The sequence below is a fragment of the Cuculus canorus genome, chromosome 13 (genome assembly GCF_017976375.1).
Source record: "Cuculus canorus isolate bCucCan1 chromosome 13, bCucCan1.pri, whole genome shotgun sequence".
Classification (NCBI taxonomy): Eukaryota; Metazoa; Chordata; class Aves; order Cuculiformes; family Cuculidae; genus Cuculus; species Cuculus canorus.
In genome coordinates, this window is record NC_071413.1 from 7,131,249 (window position 1) to 7,154,031 (window position 22,783).

A 22,783-nucleotide genomic window follows, 5' to 3' on the forward strand; every position below is an offset into this window, starting at 1 on the left:
GAGGGCAGTCCTGCAGAGAAGGATTTGGGGATGCTGAGTGATCAGAAGCTCTGCATGAGCCGGCAATGTGCACTCACAGCCCAGAAGGCCAACTGTGTCCTGGGCTGCATCAAAGGAAACATGGCCAGCAGGGCGAGGGAGGGGATTCTGCCCCTCTGTTCCTCTTGTGAGACCTCAACTTGTGTCGTGTTTTGGAATCCTCAACATAAGAAAGACATGGAGCTGTTGGAACGGGTCCAGGGGAGGCTACAAGGATGATCCGAGGGCTGGAGCACCTTCCTTCCGAGGGCAGGCTGAGAGAGTTGGGGTTGTTCAGCCTGGAGCAGGCTCCAAGGAGATCGTACAGTGATATTCCAGTACCCGAAGGGGCTACAAGAAAGCTGGGGAGGGACTGTTAAGAAATGCTTGTAGTGATAGGACGAGGGGCAGTGGGTATGAACTGGAGAGGGGCAGATTTAGATTGGACACGAGGAATTTTTTCACCATGAGAGTGGTGAGGCCCTGGCACAGGCTGCCCAGGGAGGCTGTGGGTGCCCCATCCCTGGAGGTGTTCAAGGCCAGGCTGGAGGGGCCCTTGGGCACCCTGATGTAGCGGGAGATGTTCCTGCTCATGGCAGGAGGGCTAGAACCCAGCGGGACGCAGAGGCGGCACGAAGGCAGCCCCGCCTACCGGACTGGGCGGTGCGGCACAGCGCCTCGCGTGGACACCGCGCGCATGCGCACCCACTCATTTACCCAGTGCGCATGCGCCGATGGCCACGCCCCCAATGCACCAAGAACGTCCGGCTCGGGGCGCGCATAGCGGGCCGTCCCCCCCCCCCCCCAGCGCCAAGGACATCCGTGTTGGGGCGCGCATGCGCTATTGGCCACGCCCCCGCCGCTCGTTTGCACCTGCGCAGTACGGCCCAGGGCCCAACCCCGTTGGGCTCGGCGCATGCGCGGTGCGGTGCGCGCGGCTTCCGCCTCCCGCGGCGCTGCCCTGCCCGCTTCCGGCAGTGCGGGCTCGGCGGAGCGCCCGGCTGCGGGCACGGTGGCGGCGGCGGCGGTCCAGCGGCGGGGGCTCGGCCCCGGCTCGCCCCACCGCGCCGCCGGCACGGCGCCAGCCGCAGCGCTGAGGGCAGCGGGGCCGCCGCCGCTTAGGTAAATCCGCGACGCTTTCCCCTCACGGAGCCGCTTGCTGCCGTCTCTCCGTCCTTCGTTCCCTTCCCACCGCGCCGGCGGGGAGCGGCTCCCTCCTTGCGGCTCTATCGTTGCTCATTTGAGCGACGAAGCTGGTGAAGGGGCTGGAGAAAAGTCTTACGAGGAGCAGCTGAGGGACCTGGGTTGTTTAGCCTGGAGAAGAGGAGGCTGAGGGGAGACCTTATTGCTCTCTACAACTGCTTGAAAGGAGGGTGTGGAGAGGAGGGAGCTGAGCTCTTCTCCCAAGTGACAGAGGACAGGACAATGGGGAATGGCCTCAGACTGCGCCAGGGGAGGGTCAGGCTGGACATCAGGAAAAAAATTTTCACAGAAAGGGTCGTCGGGCTCTGGCAGAGGCTGCACAGGGAGGTGGTGGAGTCCCCATCCCTGGAGGGATTTAAAAGACGGGTACTCGAGGTGCTCAGGGTCATGGTTTAGTGGCAGACTGGAATGGTTTCACTTGATGATCCAAACCATGTGAGTCTATGATTCTATGATTCTGGGCTGAGTGGGTGCTCTGGCTCTGGCGGGTTATTCCAGGGTCTCAGTTGTGTCCTGCCTCTTTTTGGGCTTTTGAAAAATAAATGGATAAACCCTGTCTTTCTGCAGCCGTGGAGGTCCGGAGCCCGTGCGTGGCTGCTGCCGTGGGAGGTCGAGGGAGCAGGAGCTGTTTGGCACACAGTAACTTTCTCAAGCTTGCTCTGGGGAGGTTTGTGGATCGAGGTGGTGGTGGCTTTCCTTGTTTCTAGGAGGAAACGGGAAGTGGGAATGCAAATAGTTCACAGCCTGAAAACTGAGAGGGCTGATTTGCACAGCATGACATGTATGCGATCCGTGCCATCAAAAGAGGATTGGAAATACATTGTGCTTTTTCTGTGCTGCATAAACAGTTGTATAATGGTATCAGGATGCTGAATTACAGTGATGTTCACTTTGCTGAAGACATAATGAGGCTGGACTGTGACTGTTCACATTAAAATGTATTGAATTTTTTTGAAGTGGATGATCTCTGACTTTGAAAATTTACAAGTGAAGTAGAGCCGTACTGAGTTGTTAGTAGATGAAATGGATGTAAAATTTTAGTTGCTTTAGATTAGAGTTAACTAGCTGAAAGCTGTTTGTGGTTAAAAGAAATTGATAATACTTCTAACCTCTCTAAAATTTTCTTGGGTTTGCTGTAATGTAGTATATTTTGTTTCATATCTGATTTTATTTTTATGCCTTTTATGAAGGCATAGAACTCTCAAGGAGAGCAAATTGATAGAATTCTGCAGTAGTTGACAGGCTGAAGGTGACTATAAAGGAAACCTGAGACTATTAGATATGTCTGATATGGGAAACCACTGAAACAAAGGCTCTAACACTCCTCTAATTGAGATTGAAAACCACTAGTGAAAATAGTTCAGCTTTGATATGTGACGTTACTTTTTGGAACCTGAACGGAAGAATCACGTGTGGATATGGATATAACAACGGACAGAAAAATGTGCTTGGCAGCCTGATGTCACAGTACAATCAGTAGATGTGATGTGATACCTAAGCTGACCTCAATTGAGTGTGAGGAGGTAGAGCGTATATTGATGGATGCAAAAATTAGGATTAAAAATTATGTTCTAAAGCAGAATGTCATTCATCCAGTTGTCAAAGGAGTAAAGCTTTCAGTTTCCACATAGTAACAGTGATAGAGGTTTAAGTATCTAGTTTTCTGGAGTCTAACCTGGATTTGAGTTTGTGGCCCTGTTCCAAAAGAGGTAAGATACAAAGCCAAGCCATAGATTGTGTTTGTGTCCTTCTCTCAAGTGAAGGTTGTTCGTCAGGCTAGGATTACCGTCCTTGGTGTTGTAGCATGCTGTGTTATGTATGTCTCAGATTCTTGAAATTTGGCATGTTTCTTAGTAATTGCAGATAGCAAAAGTGGAGTCTGTCAGGGTTAAACTTGGATTGTAGTTGATGGACTCGTTCTTCTGAATACTTGCTACTCTAACCATCTTACATACTATGGTTCTTGAGAAAGAACACTATTGGAGCCCTAGCAAAGGGCTGCTTGTACAGAGCTCAGGTGTTGCTGGACTGAGCTGCGGAGTTTTCAATACAAGTTACTGGTTGATGTAGTTATTGAAGTAGTTTTGTTTGCTGTGAGGTTGTTTGGTGGACCAGTCACTGAGAAGAGTTTGAAACAAGCCACAGTTTACTTATTTAATGGCTTTGCAGTTTGGATTGCATGTATGTGTAATAAAAATTAGGTTATTCACGTAAATAAGGCGTGGTTGTGTCTAGATGTTATCTGATGGATATTTATCTGTCAGCAAGTCCAAATTGTCCATGGAATTAGATGCCATGTAGTAGGTGTGCCAATTTTGTTTACTTAAAAATTGGCAGTTATTTAAATCAATGATTACACTGTAACGTTTTAATGAGACTGCAGTTCTGTGATATGCTTTCTAGGTAGGATTTAAATCTGTTGTGTGTAAATGCTGCAGGATTATTATTATTCCGGTGTGTGATATCTGTTAGTATCTGTACCACTATTGACTTATCAGTATGCTATCAGAAATGTTAAAATAAAGGCATGGTCTGTATTGGTTGTAACTGAATTATGAGGAATCTTAGGAACTGTCTGTTATATAGCTTCAAAGGAAAAGTGATCAAAAAAGATTTACACTTGACAGCTGATAAATTTTTGGCCTATATGAAAGCTCTTACTTGTATCTGTTAAAAAAGAAAGACAAATTAGACTTTTTTTCCTGCAACAATGTTTTTCCTTTCTCAAAAAAATAAAGGGAAAAGAATTGTTCTTAACCTTGAAGTACCCTTTTTTAAATTTAATTGTCATGTGGGAGCCTCATGATTTAATAGTTGTATCATCTGTCTTCCCAATGCCCTTGGTAACTTTCTTTCAGTAAACTTAGGTAAGAGAGTAGCTGCAGTGACCTTCTGTAGACCCACTGGAAAACTAAAAACATCTTAGGCATGGTCATTTTACAAGAAAATCTTTCCAGTGATTGTGAGTTTGTAATGTAACTTTTTCAGAAGTTATTTTGATCCCAATAGTATATCTGCATTTTGTTCTTAGGTTTCATTGACAATGAGGTGCAGCTCAGAGGAAGCATTCTCAACCTGAGAATTTCAAATAACACCTAAGAATGGAACTGCTTTGTTTTAGGCTTAATATAATCAGCTGTGCAAACAGATGATGTTTTGCATGAAACTTTGAGTTATTTAGTGTTATCTTCCAATGCTAGATAATTTTTAAAAGATCAGATAAAAAACTGTTGCTTGGCATATGAGAGGTTAAAGTGTAATGCTTTGTCCTGGAAATTTGTACTTTAAGTATACAACAAAGAATCAATGTCAATTTGGTTAGGACAGACATTGAAGCAAATAAATTAATAGTCTGGAGGAAAGCTGTGAGCATCTTGGTGGGGATGCTTAGCTCTTCATAAAGTCTAAGTGCTTTTCAAACATTGATCCTCTTCCCCTTGAAGGGGACTAGGGTGGGGATAATAGGATAGGCAGCTGGAGAGGAGAGTAATGTACAGGAGCAGGGGAGATGGAAGAGGTAGGGGGGGAAATCACATGGGAATGACTAATTCTATTATTCTTGCAAAAAGTGACCTTTGGTGGCACTTCCACATAAACCAATAACTGGTGAGGCCATGGTAAACACTGAAATTTTGCACAGAATTGCATTTAGAATTAAGGAACTGACTGAACGAATCACGTCCCTGTCATGTCAATAAATTCTCTGTTAACGGTGTCAAATGATTACTCTGACTGTAATGTTTCGCCTGCAGAGGATTAGAGTGTCATCTTAGATTGCTTGTCACCTTCACCTCGGGGAATGGTGGATGACATTGCAAATTAATGTGATACACTCAACCTGTCTTCTTTTTGTATGTTTCTACTTAGCTTCTACAAATGCCATGTCAATGACAACTTAATGATTGTGAATTTCACAATATTGTGAAAACTTGTTTAGCAAAAGTATAAGAGCTTATTTATAAAGCAAAATAGAAAGCAATCAGTAGCTTCATGCAGTTATATTTACAGAATAATCATTTGCATTACCTTTTAGTCTTGCAATAAAATATATGAGTTTAAATAAGACAAGAGGCTTCGTATTTTCAGGGGACGTCTGCATTGGTATAATTGCCCTTGAATTGGGAAAATTTGAAAATATATAGTGAAGAAGTCCATCAGCAATGTTGTAGTTGGAATATTTTTTTCTAACAAGGTAGTTTCAGAAGCTTTCCTTTACAAGCGAGTGGCTGAGTCTTTTCTGTAGCTGTTAAATGTGAGAATCCTTACATTACTCTCAAAATGTATTAATCTAAATTAACCTTCCAAATAAGAGTGATGCTTCCATGTCACGAGAAAATAAAACAACTAAAGAAATAAACATAGGTACTTCTTTAGCCAACTTTTATCAGACACAAATTTGAAATTCTTATTCCAAGGTAGGCATTTTATTCTGTGCTCTGTAAAACAAAGCAAGAAAATCTTTCTTGATCACATATTGGGGATTTAATTGCCAGGCTGTTTTTATAGTTTGCAGCAGTAGAACTGGGTGAGAGAATGCCAGTGGCAGTCAACATTGTTGCAAAGGACAGGTCGCCAACTTAATTTGGTAGTAAGCAGTGCAGCAGTGCTTGCTGTGCAGGATGCATGTGGTCACTGACTTTTCCAGTCAGAAACTCAGGCCCACAGCTTTTTTGTTCTCTTCCCCAAATGGAGTCTAACTCAAGGTTTGGTGCTGCAGTCCTGCTCCAAATGATCGTGGAACATTTGTGTTGCAAAATGAAGCATGGTTAGAATGGCTGACGCTAAAGTTTCAGTCCTTATACTGGTTTGTAGATCATAAATCACATGGTAATTATTTGCCTGTATGGTGTAAGTCTAGCAAGGAGAACTTTCTAAGTACATGTTCCCCTTGGCATTGTTGTGGGCTATTTTCTTGTATATACAGGTTGTGGAATGAGTAGTTTCTTAATTTTAGATTGACTGTAGTTTGGTCTAATAATCAGAGTTAAAACATTTTTTTTTCCTGTCATACCTTACAATTATGACAGTAGTGGTTGGCATTCATGCTTGTTGAAGACAATCAAGTAAGATTATTATTTTATGCATACTCTCTCATAGTCTTACAGGAGTGGCAAACCGGAAAAAGTAGTAAGTCTCTGGATACGTTAGTTTGTAATGCTAGAATCTGGATATCCTACTGATCTTAAAAAACAATGAACAAGACAGATACAATGTGACTTGAAACACTGTTTAGAGTTTTTTAGTTTGTTCTTAGATAGTTTAATCTGAAAGCTTCCTCTTGATCAGAAACTTGTTTGCTCTAAGTACATGCAGTGTACTTCAAGATACTGCTATCTCTGTGTATTATTTGTGCTTAATGCAGTTTTCCTGATGAAGCAAAAGTGATTTTACTAATCAGTTTGTTGATGATGTCTTTCCAGATTACATCAGATATGACTATGTGAGTAGCTTAGAATAGCCCAAAGGAAGGACATGATGTCAGAATAACATACAAAACATTTGTGAGGTATGTGGGTTTTTTCTGTTGTGCTAAAAAATGTCTTAGTTGTCTGTAATACAGTTAAACAAAATGAATAGAGTAATTTTATTTATTATTTATGCTATTTAATTTGTATGCCAAGGGAGTTGTTTGCAGAATTGATGTAAAATTCATATTTATTTTGAAATACACAAATACTAATATACTTTTCGTCACACTCTTGATGTCTGTTCTGGTTTAATGTAACTTGTTGATTTGAGCAGCTGAAAACTTAGCTTGATTGCTTTTTCCAAGATGTTGCATCTTAGCTGGAAGGAATTCCAAATTTGTTTTCTGTTGTAGGTTTCAGAATTGGGAGGTTGCTTTTCATTCATTGATTCCCCTCAAACACTTCAAAACATCTACGTAGCAGGAGGTCTTGAGAGAGTGGGGTTTCTAAACCGTCCTTTGGTGGGAAAAAAAAAAGATGTTTTATTTGAAAAAATGTTCTGAATTACTTATGTGGTGACTTTTTTAAACAGAAAGATTATAATTGGCGAAAAAAGAATATATGAAAAAAATGGGAAAAGTTACTAATTTTGTCATTGCAAATTTGGTTGAGTTTACCCTACATTTGACTTAACAAAAAAAGAATTTGCCAGTGAAAAATGTTCTGACAAAACACTAACGTGACTGCACTGTATTTGTTTCTGCAGTGCTAACACTTAGCCTATTATTAGAAGTTTGGCTCTTTAGAGCATTTGTTAGGCCTTTTGTATGTCATATACTTCAAGGCTTAATTGAATGTTTATTGTACACACTTTCTTGTGGCTCTTTTTTGAGAAAGAAAAACGGACAAGAATATTTCTTAAAAGTTTTTGATGAAATAATAGCTGGTTTGCACATTTATCTTTGTGTTCTGGCTGGTAACTATGTGGTTTCCATGAAACTTGACACCACTAGAACTATTAGAATAATTTCAAGTAGCCTTTACTTATTTAGGTGAAGTTTGAATTGCTTTTAAGAGAGGTAGAGTTTATTCTTTTCTGAGATATTTTTCTTGTGTGTGACTGCCTTCGTGCACGGCATTGTTAGTACCTAGATTTGAGCACCAGAGCTGTATTTCAGTGTGTTTGTTCTGTGTAACAACCAGAGAATGTAGCCCACATTTAGCTGTCCGCTATGAGTATCTTGGCTAGCTAGTTTAACTTTTACTCTGGAAGTTCTAGACTGCAGTCTGCATATATTTGATTTAATTTCTAGTCTCTTGAATTATTCCAGCCTATTTCTAGCATTCAGACTGAAGGATGTGTTTATCTGCATTGATTCCTGGATAGGACTGAGAGTTTTTTAAAGGCTTTAAAACACATAGCTTCATCTACAAACTCTGTCAGTGTGAGTCTTTACCTCATAATGGTCACTTTCACCACTTTAGACTAACAAAGTGATTCTACGTGCAACATCTCGTGATGTAAACTGAAGTGCCATAATTCCTACCAGTCTTATGTAGGCTGTCATTGATAAAGGGAAAAAACGGAGACTTCTGTGTGACTGCCATCAATCAATGTAAGGCTTTCAAGTTTATCTCAGACATGGCCTTTAATAGCATGGATCAATACAATTTTTGGAACATGATATACTTTAAGGTAGCAGGCTAGCCTTAATGCTTAATGTTTAAGCTTTAACGTGTCTCCTGTTTGTTGATTGCATTTCAGTTCTGCCCTTTTGTATCTTTGTTACAGATATCTCGTAAATAATTCTGTTTTTATGAAAACTCTTTAAGGTTTTAAGTCTTGGTTTTGTTCCACAATGGAACAGCAACAAAGCCCTAAAAGAGTTCCCTTGAAATTAAATTAATTGTTGTCTTTGAAAATCTGATTCATGTAATCTGTTGCCATGCTAATTTAACTACTGCCATTTGTTTTCCTTAAGTTTGGTCTGATCTTAGACAATTTTGTGAATTATCCAATATATCTTCGTAACAAGTTTGTGGGTTTTTTCAACACAATAGCACTTTTGTCGACAAATTTAGCTGCTAACTTGCTCTGTTTTTTTGTTGTGAACAATGTACTAGACCAGCTTTATTTCCATCCTGTTCTTTCTCTCTGCTCTTCTCTGTGCTGCTGGAGCAGTATGAAAAGTCATCAGTGCCATAATTTGCTGGTTTCTGAGAGACATGAGCCTTAATTTAATGAAGACTTCACTGTTTTAGTCTGAGATAGAAGAAGGAGGTTGCATTTTTAACAAAAGGGGAAGAATGATTTATGGACACAGCAAGATGGAAATAAAACTATTCTAAAATCACTTTGTCAAGCATTGAAGTTGCAAGATAAAGTTATGGGATTATGAAACTAAATGGCTTACAAAATAGTTGATGGAACTTTTAGTATCTTTTGAGTACAGAAATAGTCCATCTTCAGGTAGTCATACAGTTCAGGTTTTGATCGGAAAAAATCTTGATAATCTGTTTTGAAATTGGATACGTTTTATCTTACAGAAATCAAAAGTGAGAGCCACCCATCTTTCCAGTTTCCTCATGCGTGATAATGGTATCTTTGCTTCCTGCAGGGCAAGGCCAGAAAACCATGCAGTCATCAGGGCACAGATTCCGTGATGTTGAGCACCACCCACTTCTTGCTGAAAATGACAGCTACGATTCCTCTTCCTCAGAGGCCGACATGGCAGAGAGGGTTTGGTTCATCCGAGATGGCTGTGGTATGGTCTGTGCTATAATGACATGGCTTCTCGTTGTCTATGCAGACTTCGTAGTGACTTTTGTCATGTTGCTGCCTTCCAAAGACTTTTGGTACTCTGTGATCAACGGTGTTCTCTTTAACTGCTTGGCAGTACTAGCTTTGTCATCGCATCTGAGAACTATGCTAACTGATCCAGTAAGTATGCGATTGTTCCTTGACGTTGGATTTTTCTCTCATGTAGCTCATCTGCAGAGCAATTTGGAGAAGTGGTATCGGTCTTCTGTTAAGAGAAGTAGTGTTAGTTTGAAAACCCTCAAGGTGAAGAGATATCTCTACTTTTCTTCTTATTCTGTTAATAAAAACATAAATGATTTTTTACATAAGGAGCAGGCAGTATAAAATCAGTTTAAAAGGGAGTGGTAGGCTTATGAGAAATAGTTTGTTTGTTAAATATTAACTGAGGTTCTGAAGAAGCTAATAAAACTTTAGTCTTTTCTGCATTATCTTTTCTTTTTTTCATCAGATGTATTTTTAAAACTTCTTATGAAGGTGTAGCTATATTATATAGTTGTATTATTTTAAGCATATCTTCCATTTATGGCACATAACTTCTGTAGGTAGACATTCTGGAGAATCTCAGTCACATTGATATCAAGTAACAACTACTTTATTATGCCATTTATACATTACTGCATTTAGGTGTTTGGAGTTTATGGGAAGAGAGATTTAAGTTGAACTCGCAGTTGGAACAATGTAGATAGGAAAGTTCTTAGAAGTATTCATTTCTTAGGACTTTTCAAGAGTTCGAAAGATGAAATGGTTTATTTTGTACTTAAATCTTTCTAGGGAAGAAATCTGGGGAGAAGATAAGGGGAAAAGCATTTTCTCTAGATTTTTTGAAACAGTAGCAGTGTGTATGAAAGCTACAGGAGTGATCAAAAAGCAGGGTGTTGTAGTTAATGGTTTGCTAGGTCTTTAATTTACTTTGGAGCCCACGCCCAGTGATGAAATATTATGACTTCTACAAACTGTAACAGCTAAGAAAATTAATGGTTCAGTGATAGATTGCTTAAAGATACGTACTGGTAAAACTACCTGTCTTTCTAGACCGGTGGTGTTCTTTATGGATAAAACATGATAAAACATGATGAATCACTCCCTTTTTTTTTCCACTCTTCTCCTACTGACTCTCAGAATGGAAGACAAGGCTGGGATAGAAACTAAGATTGAAGGAAAATGGAATAAACTGCCTCAAAACATGTGGATTAAATATGCCTTTATAACTGCAGAAGTAGACTCTATTGAAAGGAATTGTTGACAATTGGATGCCATGAAAAATGTTTTTGCAATAAACATATTTTTATCAGCAAAATGCTGAAAACATGGCCTGAAGTTATCTTGAGTGAATAGGTGAATTTGAGAGATGTGTTTTTTAAGCATAAACTTACATGAAACAAGATAAATCTTTCTCTTTGAGATAATTCACCATGTCTACACAAAAGTATTAACTTAAATGAGAACATTTATATTGCAAAAAACACTTCAGCGTTATAACATGAGTGTTGAAGGAGCTCTCTCTCCGTTCATATCCCTTCAAGGGCCAGCTGGCTCCAGTTTGAAGCACCACTTAACCAAAGTGTTCATCTGGGGCAGAACCTGGGCCGTGTTTCAAGCAATACAAACACAAGATCGTTACTGCAGGCAACAGGCATCAAAACCTTTCTGCCTAAGTACAGGGTTATTTTGCAATTGAATTTCCAGTTCCTGCTGGTTTGTTAATTCTGTCACAAACTTTTTTAAGGTTTCTCTATAAAGTGATGAATTTGCCAATGGGCTTTTTCTGACTAGGAAAGAATTATAGAATGTAGCAGATGATTTAAGTGAACCTGGAGAAGCCCATCCCTGTGTGAAGTAAATGCTATCTTGGAGGAGTTGGTACAGAAAGGCCATTGCACTTTGATATCACATCCCGGTTTATTTCACAATCACTTCCTGTCACAGATGAGCCTTTAGCTCTATAAATAAGCAAGGTGACAGTAGTACTTGCCATTATTTTCATCTTACTCATCCAAAGTTAGATTCCTATCTTGTGAAGCTCTAGATTAATACTGTTACTGAAAGAAGCAATCTTTCCTACTATTCCTGTCTGTTCATCATCTACCTCATTGTGCAGAAACAGCTGCTAATGCAGCTTTGGTGAACAGCTTGGAAAACTAATCAAAAAAAGGAATTTCTTTTCTTGATGGGTTATTTTTCTTTTGGATCGGTTCCTTTGTGTGCAATGTAGCTACACAAACTTTCACAGTAGCAGAAGGCAGCACGGTATAGTATATGTAGACTAAAGCAGTGACTGGTGACTTGGGTTGACAGTATTCAAGTTAAAGGTGTAATTATAAAGGAAAAAAAGGATAACTGTTGGTGCGTACATGGGGCAAGTGGCTGAATCTTGGTTTCAGAGAGTTGAAAGAACACCTTTCAAGTAGTTGTTGGTAATAAAACTTTTGTGGATGGCTTGTCTTAAAAATCAAATATCATAAAAATGAATGCGTGCTACTGTAAGAAAGTGTCTTTTTTAGTAGTGCTCTTTCAGAACAACTTCTCAGCAGATACTGTACCTGTAGTGCTTGTATCTGAATGTAAAGATGTGTCTTCCTCTTCATTTTATGTATATTTGTGACAGCAGATTCTATCAGAATTATCATACTAGTTGGCCATAGGTGAGTCTTGCCGAAATGAAACTGAATTTGAGGTCAAGCAGAGGTAATTGATTCATTTGGAAATCATTCTGGCTTGCAACAGACTAGCTTTGAGTAAATGAACTTACTTTAGTGATTATTGTGAACTTACTGCTATGAAGCCTGTAAAATATGGTTTTAAGTGTTGTCATACCATTTAAGAAGATTTCTCTCCTTTAATTGAAATTATTCCAGGGGGCTGTACCCAAAGGAAATGCCACTAAAGAATACATGGATAACTTGCAACTGAAACCAGGAGAAGTGATCTACAAATGTCCAAAGTGCTGTAGTATCAAACCTGAACGTGCGCACCATTGCAGGTATGCCATAGTGTTCTTTAAAGCAGTTATGCTTATTGAGTCTTGGAATAGCATTCCTGATATTTGTGTTAATTTTTTTCAAATCTCTTTTGGTATCCAATAAATGTTCAAAATCTTGTGTTGCAAATTATTTTATAAATATAACTTTCTGTGGCCAAAAAATAATGTAAAGTCAAGAGACTTGCGAGTTTTTTAAAATAATCATACCATGATGTCTTAAATACTTCTTGATCTGTGAATGTTTTTTCCTGTACATCATTCATATTATAATGCTGTACTGTTGATAATGCAGGGCAAAGGGAAGAATTTCAGGGGACTTTCTGATAGAAACTGATTTAAGAAATGACTCCTGCGGTCTTAAATTAAGAAAATATGGAGTAATTTCAAGCTATTACTTTAATTTGTGTTGTCTTCATTGTGCATAATTTGAAGTTATATGTGAATTGGCAGATTATTTTCGCAAAGTTGTTGGTGTAGTTGGTTAAATGCACTTCAGCTTATGGAATATTCATTTTAATAAAGACAGAAGTGATGATAATTTGAACCTGGAAGAGATAGTAATTAATGAATTCTCAATCATTTGAATTTTCAGGCACTGTGTAGTGTTTATTGTGTGAGAGTTGCAAATAGATATACCAACATAATTAAGACTTACATAAATATGTAAATGTTACTGGTGGCTCTCTTGGGTGTGAAGAGTGGTGTGTATTGAATTGTGAGTTAGTGCCCATCAAAAGAACAGAGTGAAGTCTTGTTGGGACTCTCGAGTGATTTTGTAAATTTGTGATTTCTAAATTAAGCGCGTCGGTGTATGTCACTTATCTGTGTGAAAGTTATGGCTGAGAAGTTGTTGCTGCTTTAGATACTCTGCCTTGGCACTGAAATATTATTCTGCTCTCAGATCTGAGTGGGTTTTCATGTCTGGAGTGTGAAGGGGAAAGTTATATGTATAAATAGCGAAACTAACTGAAGATAATATTCTATACTTATCTGTGGTGTAGGTTAGCTTTTCATGGATGTGGATACCAGGCCTGCCTTCACGTTCAGTGAGTTTGGTACTGGCTGGCTTTTTAGCCCTACTAGGGCGTCACATGAACACAGCTGTACCAATTGTTTGGTGGGCCTGGGGGTAGAAGCTGTGCGGCCACTTTGTTGTGGCAGAATATAAGCCATTAACCTGTGGGGATCCAAAATAGAATTGTGCAGTCTCTTCAGATGTCCTGGCATTGTGTTCAAGGGACACCCAGGAGGCTCTGCTTAGTGTAGGTTGGATCTTGCTAATTTTCTCATCTCAGGCTTAGGCTGGCTTTTACAGAGACTTTGCAGATGTCTTTGTGAAATGTTTCCCACATCTTCAGTCCTGATAGGAATTACTAATTTGGGAATTAGCCTTAAATGAAATCACCTTGTGTTGAACTCTTCATATGAGCTGAAGTACCAGGGAGCCTAGAGTCGTTGCAGCTGTGTCCCGCAGAGTCCCTTGGTTATGTCTGGGCTGTCATCCTCGGCGGCCATTGTGTATCTTGGATGCTACACTAGCATGTGATTCCCACATAAGGCAATGGTGGTTGAAAGATTCTTATTTCTTTGTGAAAGAAGAATAAAAATGATCTAAGTAGGGGTTTTGAATACATGGTTTATAGCAGGAAGATGATTGCATTTATTGCTAAAGCAGAGCAAGAATGGATAGTGTCTATGGTGAAGGAAATCTGTGGTAGTTTCCAGGGGTTTATTTTCCCTATCCACTAGTTAGGGGACTTGGTTTTAAACACCTTGTGAATTTTTTTTACTTTTCTGTGCTTTAGTAGAATACACATAAGGGCAAGGGATGCATTTTCATGCTTGCACAGTACCTCTGAAAAAGAAAGCCAGAGCCTGAAAGCGTATGTACTGACCTTTTGGAATTCTACTGTCATGTGTTTCTGAGAAGTTAGATACCTTGTTTAATTGTCTTTGTTTCCGTTTTTCATACAATACATCTACAGTAGTTGCTATTAACTTTTCTTGAGTAAAACAAAGGATTTTTTTGTAATGTTGGATACATACTGCATAGACCAGCTACTGGGATCTGATTCTATTCCATAGATTTACTATCGCAGAAGTGTACTGGATAGAAAGAAATGTTTGTTTGATTATACTGCCAACATTTTATTGGTTTACAAAAATATTACAAGGACATTAAAAGGATAGTGTAGTCCCAAGTAGCCAAAGTGGCAATTTGCTGATAGAAGAGACTTGAAAGTTGAAGTTGGTTCCCATTGGGAAATAGTTATGCTCAAAGCCACAGTGTGTGTTTTGAGTAGTAAATTATTAACAGAAGAGGCTCTTATGATGTAGTTATGAAAATTGTTGTGCAACACTGCAGCAGAAGTTCTTTTGAGGAAGAAAAATAGTTTCATAATACATATTAGTGTTGGGGAAAAGAACAAGAAACCTTTATTTACAGCTAAGTATCTAGCCTTGTGAAATACATTAAACTGGGATTTTACTAAGCAGTTAACATTTTCAGCATAAGGAAGAGGCTTATCCTGAGTGAATGCTATTTCATTTTCACTGAAGGAGCGCAGCTGTTACTATTTCTAGCCTATTCTGAGCGCCTCCATTTATGAGTAGGGAACGGTTATTTAGAATCAGGCACTGAGATGTTTCCTGTGAATTTATATTATCCAGACCAATTTCTTCTAAGCCATTAGCTGTATCCTTCTGAATGTTATCTTTAGCATTCAAAACTGTAATTGCGGCTGTAGTTGCCTGAGTGCATTACACAGCAATGCCAAGCTGGAGATGGCTTTCCCTTGTCCACTACTGTTTGCTCTCGCTACTGTATTGCTCCTTCTTCTTGTGTAGGTGTGAGTGTTCATGCACAGTGTAATGACTCGGGTTGCAGGTAATGGAGTGACTTCCATGAACTCCTGCTGCATAAACATCTGTGCTTGGATAAGAGAAGGGATAGAATGGGGTTAGGAAGAAAGCAGGACCGCTGTTTTCAGCGTTGCTGCAAATTTGTTGACTGGAAGTGTTCATTGAATCCTAGTGTGAGGTTAGAAATGAAGGCAGGGTTCCAGACATGATGTCTTGGAGAGCACTGTGTGGGCTTGTGAGGAATACCAAATGAGCGAAAGTGTGTCTTGCCTACCTCACATCCTCCAGTATTTGGGTTGATTGAGTGTGGGTATGATTTTACTCAGTACTTCGTATTAATGATCTTTTTAGAGTGACAGTATATATTCTGTGTTACGTTAGGAGGATTGCATAGTTGTGGTACTGGAGTTAGCCCACCTTCCCACAGAGATCTGGAAATTAATGGGAGGCTAAACTTAGAGTGAGCAGGCTCTGAAATGAAAATCTTTTGGAGAGTCTTCTGAGTGATACCTGTTTCTTCTGCACTAGAGAATAACTGCAGTGTTTTGAGTGTATGGGTATCTTAAGCACGGTATTGGGATTTTCATGTGTAACTGGCAGTATTTAAAAAGTAATTTGCATCAGAGACTTGAATTGAGTAATAGTGTCTGCATTTTTTAGGCTAATTTTGGTTTGTAACTGCTGAAATGAAAATGCTTAATATTCTGGATGTTATGTAGTCAAATCTGGAACATTTTGAGTGTGTGGCTGTGTTAAGCAAAAAGCTGGGAAAACTAAGGATCAGCATTACTTAAGGTAATGATTTACAGAAGAACTTAACACATGTTGCAGGTGTTGTATTTCTCTTGTATAACTGTTTATGTTTGGCTGCAGACCTGAATGTAAGAGAAATGAGCCCTCTGGTGCTATACAGCCTAGAAGATGTAAAATGGACTTACTGAAATACTTTTCTTCCTAGAAATAACCTTGACTCATAGTTGAGCAGAAACTAAGCAATTAGTTGCACAACTAGCGAAGGACAGAAGTGGTTAAGTATTCATAAGTAGGCAAAGAATATGCATGGCTTATAATTTCAATATTTTTGTTTTATGTTCAGGCAGTGAGATGTGACATTGTGAGCTGTTCTTTAGATGAGATTTTGATTATGTATTAGAGTTGTATGGCCAGTTGAAATCTCAAGAGTGAGAATTTTTCTTGAAGATGTAAATTTAATGTGTGAATCAGAAAAATTCTACAACTTCAAAGTCTATAAACTTGAAATAATTACTGCGTCCTAAAAAGCTGCTCTGGAAGGCAGGGAATTTTTTTTTTTTAATACTCAATCTAAAAAGAACTGAAACTTGTCTTACTCAGTGCCACAGATATCTAAAACAAGTTACTGTATTAACTTGATTGTATGTTTGGATGCACAATTATTCTCATATTAATACTATTTTTCTTATCTGAGGATGATCTCACCTATACCATCAGTTTTGTAACAATCTAAAGCTGAGTTGTCAAGGAGCAAATAGTTTCTTTAAATAAATACAAACAAAATCACTGTTAATGGTTTGTCAGGAAAGATTTCAGCACATCATCTTACGACCACTGGATACCCTTGTTTGTATGTTAGAATACAAAGTATTGTTTCTCAACAGAGGTCTTTTCCCTTTCCTTTAGTATTTGCAAACGATGTATTCGAAAGATGGATCACCACTGTCCGTGGGTGAATAATTGTGTGGGGGAGAAAAATCAGAGATTTTTTGTTCTGTTTACGGTAAGTGAAAAACAACAGCAGCTTGATCTCAGTATGAATCTACCTTGATTATAGCAATTTTGGTTTTGCTTATTGATGACTAATGGCTTTAAGGGTACAAATGTTTTGTGTTGGGTTTTTTCTTTCCATTTTATGCAAGATATTCTCTAAGGAGGAAGATATTTCTACTCCAACTCATTTTAATTTGAATTGTAAAGTGCTATTGTTTTGTTATGTTTTATATAGTAACAATTAGTGAAATGGTGCTGTGATTTAAGGAGCTAGTCCTTAAACTTACATTGTTGCTCACTTTTTTAAGTCAAGCTTAATTGGAATTTGTTTTTACATCATTGTATTGAATTAAAAATTGAAATAGGAAAGTATGTTCACTGTGCAGTGGTGAAGGCTGGCTGAAAGGAATGGCTGGTTTACTACGTGGCAGCAGTCAAAAGTAAGCACTCTCTCTTATTTCCAGATGTATATAGCCCTAATTTCAGCTCATGCGCTCATACTGTGTGGGTTTCAGTTTTTCTCCTGTGTCCGAGGGCAGTGGACTGGTAAGCAAATACTTAACTTTCACTACCATAATCTAGCAGATATTAAGGGAAAATCGTATCATTCCCCCTATTGTAGTCCCATGTATGAAATATTACAGAGCATTGATCTTTTTAAAGCGAGGTCCTGGAAATGTTTCATACCTGTTTACCCAACTCTCATTTGTTTTATTTTTCCCTTAGTCATTCACTCTAAGAGCTGTGGCTGTCAGGGGCTTTCTCACTCCCTTTCCACATGGTAATAATTTACTGCTGCAGTAATATGACAGAAACAGATAGCTGGTCCTCTGCTGCCTTGGCACTCTTATTACCTGAAGCTGCCAGCTGGGCTTTGTGTCCCACCACAGTTCTGTGAATGACAGCTGAAACTTAAACACATTTCTCCCTCATTCTGTCACTGTGGGGCTCCTGTAGAAAAAAAAATATCTTAAACTGTCCCAGTTGTTTTAGTCCTCTGAATTGCATTTCTTAATGTTCCAATGTGCCAGAGCTTATTCTCATCTTGTGCTTTTGACTGAAGGTGGTTGATGGTATGTTTTCCTGGTACCTGAAGCAACAGGGGAATCCATGTGACTAATTTTTGCTGACTATTTCATTAAATGGTTGGGATATTAGTCCTTTTTTTACTTGAAACGTTGTTTCCTGTAAATTATCTTATTTCTTCCTTGTTTAACTGTAATTGAGTTAATCAGTTGATCAGAGGCTCTCCAGAGATGTGACTGTAAGTGTAAGTCAGAACCTGATTACTTTGTGTGGTGAGTTAAAAAAAACTAATAAAGCAATCACAGGAAAGTGGGACATCTGGATTAACCAGCAAGTCAGAGCTGATAGTGGTGATGACTTTTACAGTGTTTGTCATGCATGAAACTTCAAGCTGCTTTATTCTGCAGTTCTGAGTATTTAAACAGTCTCATGTGCAAACATTTATTTGATATCCTTGAAATTCCAAGGCAAGATTGCAGTTGTGCGGTACTATGTGCTTTATAGGAAGCCAAAAATTTCTACTTCCTTAAAATTCTTTATTTCCTTGGGTAGTAAATAAAGGTGCTGCAGTGCTAGAAATTTGAAGTGTGTTTAACTGGGAGATGTCATTTCATGTGTCAGGTATTTAGCTTTTATTGCTGTTTGTTGAAGAGGGGATATCTCAGAATGAACATGCTCCATAGATTTGTTTAAAAATATTTTTTTATAACTACATATATCATTTTCACAGAGTGCAGTGACTTCTCCCCACCTGTAACTGTGATCCTGATGATCTTCTTGTGCCTTGAGGGTTTTCTGTTTCTCACTTTCACTGCAGTCATGTTTGGCACCCAAATCCATTCAATATGCAATGATGAAACGGTAAAGACTTCTGCTTTTGTATATTGTGACAATTGTTCTAGGAAGATGTGATGAGATGTTGTTTTACTTGGATGAGGCGAGGCTCTTGTTTTGGGAGAAAACTCTGAATCTGATGTAGCTCCTCATTTTTATTTTGTGCAGTTGTAAGGATTTAAATACTTTCTTGTGGGGTTTGCTTCCAAATGGAAGTTACTGCATTATTTGCTTTTCCAACATAAAATCTGTAATTAGATTTTCAATATCAAAAATTACATAGCTTTTGACTTTGGTTTGGACTTCCACTTCTATACTATCACCAACTCCAGATACATCATGAGAAATGTCTGCATCTTTCCAGTTTACACTTAAATTAGCTATCTTGTATCAACCCCTCACACTTTCTGCTGCTTGATAGGCTCTATATTAGACTGTAGCCATAGTTTGAACCCTTGGCTGCCTTGCCCTTAGGTCTCTAGTGTTATGCCTCAAGCGCATCTTTTGTATCAAATAATTGACTGGGAACATAAGGAATGTGAATCTTGTGGCTGCTCAGAATTTTCTCATTTGACATTCTTTAAAAGTGTACTTCTGTATGAAGGGTAACTGTGAAAAATGCCTGGTAAATATCCAGCTGCCATTAATGGAAAGCATAAAAAATTGATCATTAAAATAATACATTTGGGAGAGTAAGCCATGCTTCAGTAATTGCAGTACATGAGTCTTCTTGGAAGCCTTATTGTCTGGTTCAATTAACTGAGTAAATTAGTGTAGATATACAGCTTACTAGCTGTATGTTAAAAGAATGCAAAATAGTCATCCGTTTTGATAACTGCTATTAGACTTTACTAAACTTTGGACTTAACAGTGCATCGCTACCCATCTGTTTATATACAGGAGATTGAAAGACTGAAGAGTGAAAAGCCAACATGGGAGAGGAGACTACGTTGGGAAGGAATGAAATCTGTTTTTGGGGGTCAGCCTTCACTCTTGTGGATTAATCCTTTTGCAGGATTTCGAATCAGGCGACTTCTACTGAGAGGAAAGAAAGGAGGACCTGAGTTTTCTGTTTGAGTCTACTTATGCTGGAACTTGCAAGAATACTATACAATATTTATTTGGGGCCAGAGAAGGTTGTCTGCATATATTCTGTGACCAGGTGAAACTGATATCAGACATTTGCTTGTAGCAAGCAGAGTTTTATACGTTTATCGTCACAGACATCTCATTAACTTTCAGAGACGTGAACTGGATCTGTAGTGATCTTAACAGCAGGATAACAAAGGAAAAGCATGTGGTCACACTAAAGAAGCCAAATGTCATGCTACTGTAATTTATTTTATGAGAGGAATTATCCATTTTTGTTAAACCCTTTTTATTTGATAAATGTTTGGGGAACTACCTGTGTGTTTTTATAAAAAGTATATACTTAGGTGCAGTTGTCAATCGTAAGGAAGAGCAGTATGGTGAAAGTTGATCTCAAATGAGAACTAGCCTTCTAAATCCAATTTTCAGGGAATATTGTTTTGTTCACTTTTAATTTATATTTCAGCTGGTCCTAATAAAACAGAGCTGTACTTTTTATGTCCCACTTCAGGCACACATTCCTCATATGCAAGTTGTTCAAAGGACTGGTGCACACAACAACATAACATGTCGGAGGCACTGTTACACCCCTGCCAAATGTCTTCCCAGGCTCACAAAAGCATGTCTTGTATTTGACTGTGTTAGTCACATGGCATTTAGGTGAGTTCTAAGGCTTCAGTAAACAACACTTAACTAGCAGCTGTGGGCCAGTTTCTGCCCTCAGATATGCATCTCCAATTCTTAATGCGTTGATTCTAGAGGAACTTTAGGTGTTTGAGGATTGTATCCAGTCCTCTGTGCAGGGCTAAGTGGGACCAGTGACTATCGTCCGGTGTGAGAATGAATGTACTGCTGATTGGAGTTAATTGACTGAAAACAGTTATCTTTGTATATCTTTGCTCTGCCCCTTTTTTTATTGTACAGACTTTTCATAGACGGAAAGCTGTTAAAGTTCCCTTGAACAAAGACATCAGAGGAAAGAGAGATGTTGCCTTTTTCTCAGATCTTAAATGTAGAAAGATCTGCAATAGAGTGAATTATTTTTAATTTAGCCATCTTCCAGCCAAAACTAGTTTCAATAAATGAGAGCAATATAGATCTAGAACTGCTTTATGTGGGCCTGACAAGCAACAGCAGTGCTAAGAAATGTTTATAAATCCGCAAATAACGAGATACAAGCTGCGAGTAATGAAGTTCAGCTAAAAGTGGATTCTTCAAAAATTATATTTAGACTATTTTTTATATTATCAATCTGTTCTATAAATCACTGACAATATAAAGGATAAAGCAGGAGCCTTGATGCATAGCTTGAAATCGTGCCTAGAAAGTAAATAGCTCCCTGTTCTGGGACTTGCCTTAAAACTGTCCTGTTCTTGCTTTTGCTTTGCCAGTAGCACTGATGATCTGTCCCACCTCAAGCAGTTCAGCGTGCTGAAGAATCTTGCATTATAAAAAGTTTACGTATTACAGAAGCTATACTTTTTTTCAGTTAACTGCTTCTGCATTTCTTCGTAAGTGTATGTGGCATCTTGATTCCAGCTTCATCAGGTTTTATACCATTGGGTGGGTGAAATTACTATATACATTTATTATCTGTGGCCCTGCGAACAAAATTGTGCAATACTATGTAGTATTTTCACTTTGCTTGGGGGAGATGGTGTGTAATACTGGACAATTTCTAGGTGGATGCAGCCAATGAAATTGCAGTCAAATGAACAAAACTACATCTTGTGTAACTGAGGGGAAAGTTGGAAGTTCCATAAGAGTCTTTGTATATTCAGTTGCACATCTTAAAGATTGGGAAAAAAACGAGTCTGGCTTTGTCGTGAGGCTCTTAATGTGTATATTGTTTAATAAAAAAATCCTGATGAAAATCAGAACATATCACTTCAAGCGGTTGAACCTTGTGACTTAGCAAGTGTGTGAGTGTGTGAAATCAGGTTTATTTGGCTTTTCAAACCCTTGTTATGTTGTAATTTTTTTTAATGTAAAAATAATAAAGTAATGAATTGAAGTCTTAGTTGATTAACTTCTGCTCTGTGTGTTGCTTTTTTTGCACATACACGTGCATATTCCCATATATTTAAATTACAACAAGTACTGGGTAATGGCCTTGCATCCTTTGGCTTGTTATTTATATGTACATGTATATCAAATAACAGGTGATACTGCTCCAAATTAAAGATGCTACTCTGCTTACTAAGGTTCTTAAGCTATGCTGACTGCTCCGTTCTTAGGCGTTTGCTTTTCTGCATGCTCTGGTGTTACACTGTCTGTCTTATTAGTACCTGTTTGTCTAAGGCAAGTGTGGAAACATATGGTGAATACTTCCTATTTGAAAAGTCTTAACAGGCTATCTCAGGCTTTGCACCTTCAAGGTGTTTGTGTAAAATACAGGTTTGGACTCCCTGTTTTTTCTGTGCAAATGTTGACTTTTCCCAGTAGTTCTGTAGCTTCAGATACAGAGACAGTCAGTTATGCAGCCTGGAAAGCAGCAGGTCAGGTAGTTGCCAACAGAACAAGCAACCCAAGAAGGGTGATGAGGAAACAGGGTTTAAAAAGGCAGCAAAGGATGGAGAGACTGGAAACAGTTTATTTCCCATTTGCAACAATTCTGAAAAATACTTAGATTTGTTTCCTGGGTATAATATCACACATCTGTACGCTGCTGTTTCTATGGAGAAAATAGCTGGAGATGCAATTGTATAAACTTTGTGCCATTGCTGCTTGTATTTTTAAGCAGGTTAATGAGTTGGTTATATTTGTGTGCCACAACAGTTAGGCTGTACTGTGTTT

At 38.8% G+C, this 22,783-nt stretch overlaps 1 protein-coding gene across 1 annotated transcript; it reads left to right on the forward strand.

Moving 5' to 3' along the window:
* The first annotated feature begins 963 nt into the window (after positions 1-963).
* Positions 964-22,007, forward strand: ZDHHC7 (zinc finger DHHC-type palmitoyltransferase 7). Its single transcript, XM_054078551.1, has 8 exons — positions 964-1,140; positions 6,642-6,727; positions 9,248-9,570; positions 12,306-12,430; positions 16,952-17,048; positions 17,503-17,584; positions 18,795-18,925; positions 19,799-22,007. The coding sequence occupies exons 3-8, from the start codon at positions 9,265-9,267 to the stop codon at positions 19,973-19,975; spliced, it is 918 nt and encodes a 305-aa protein (XP_053934526.1). The 5' UTR covers positions 964-1,140; positions 6,642-6,727; positions 9,248-9,264; the 3' UTR covers positions 19,976-22,007.
* The last annotated feature ends 776 nt before the right edge of the window (positions 22,008-22,783 follow it).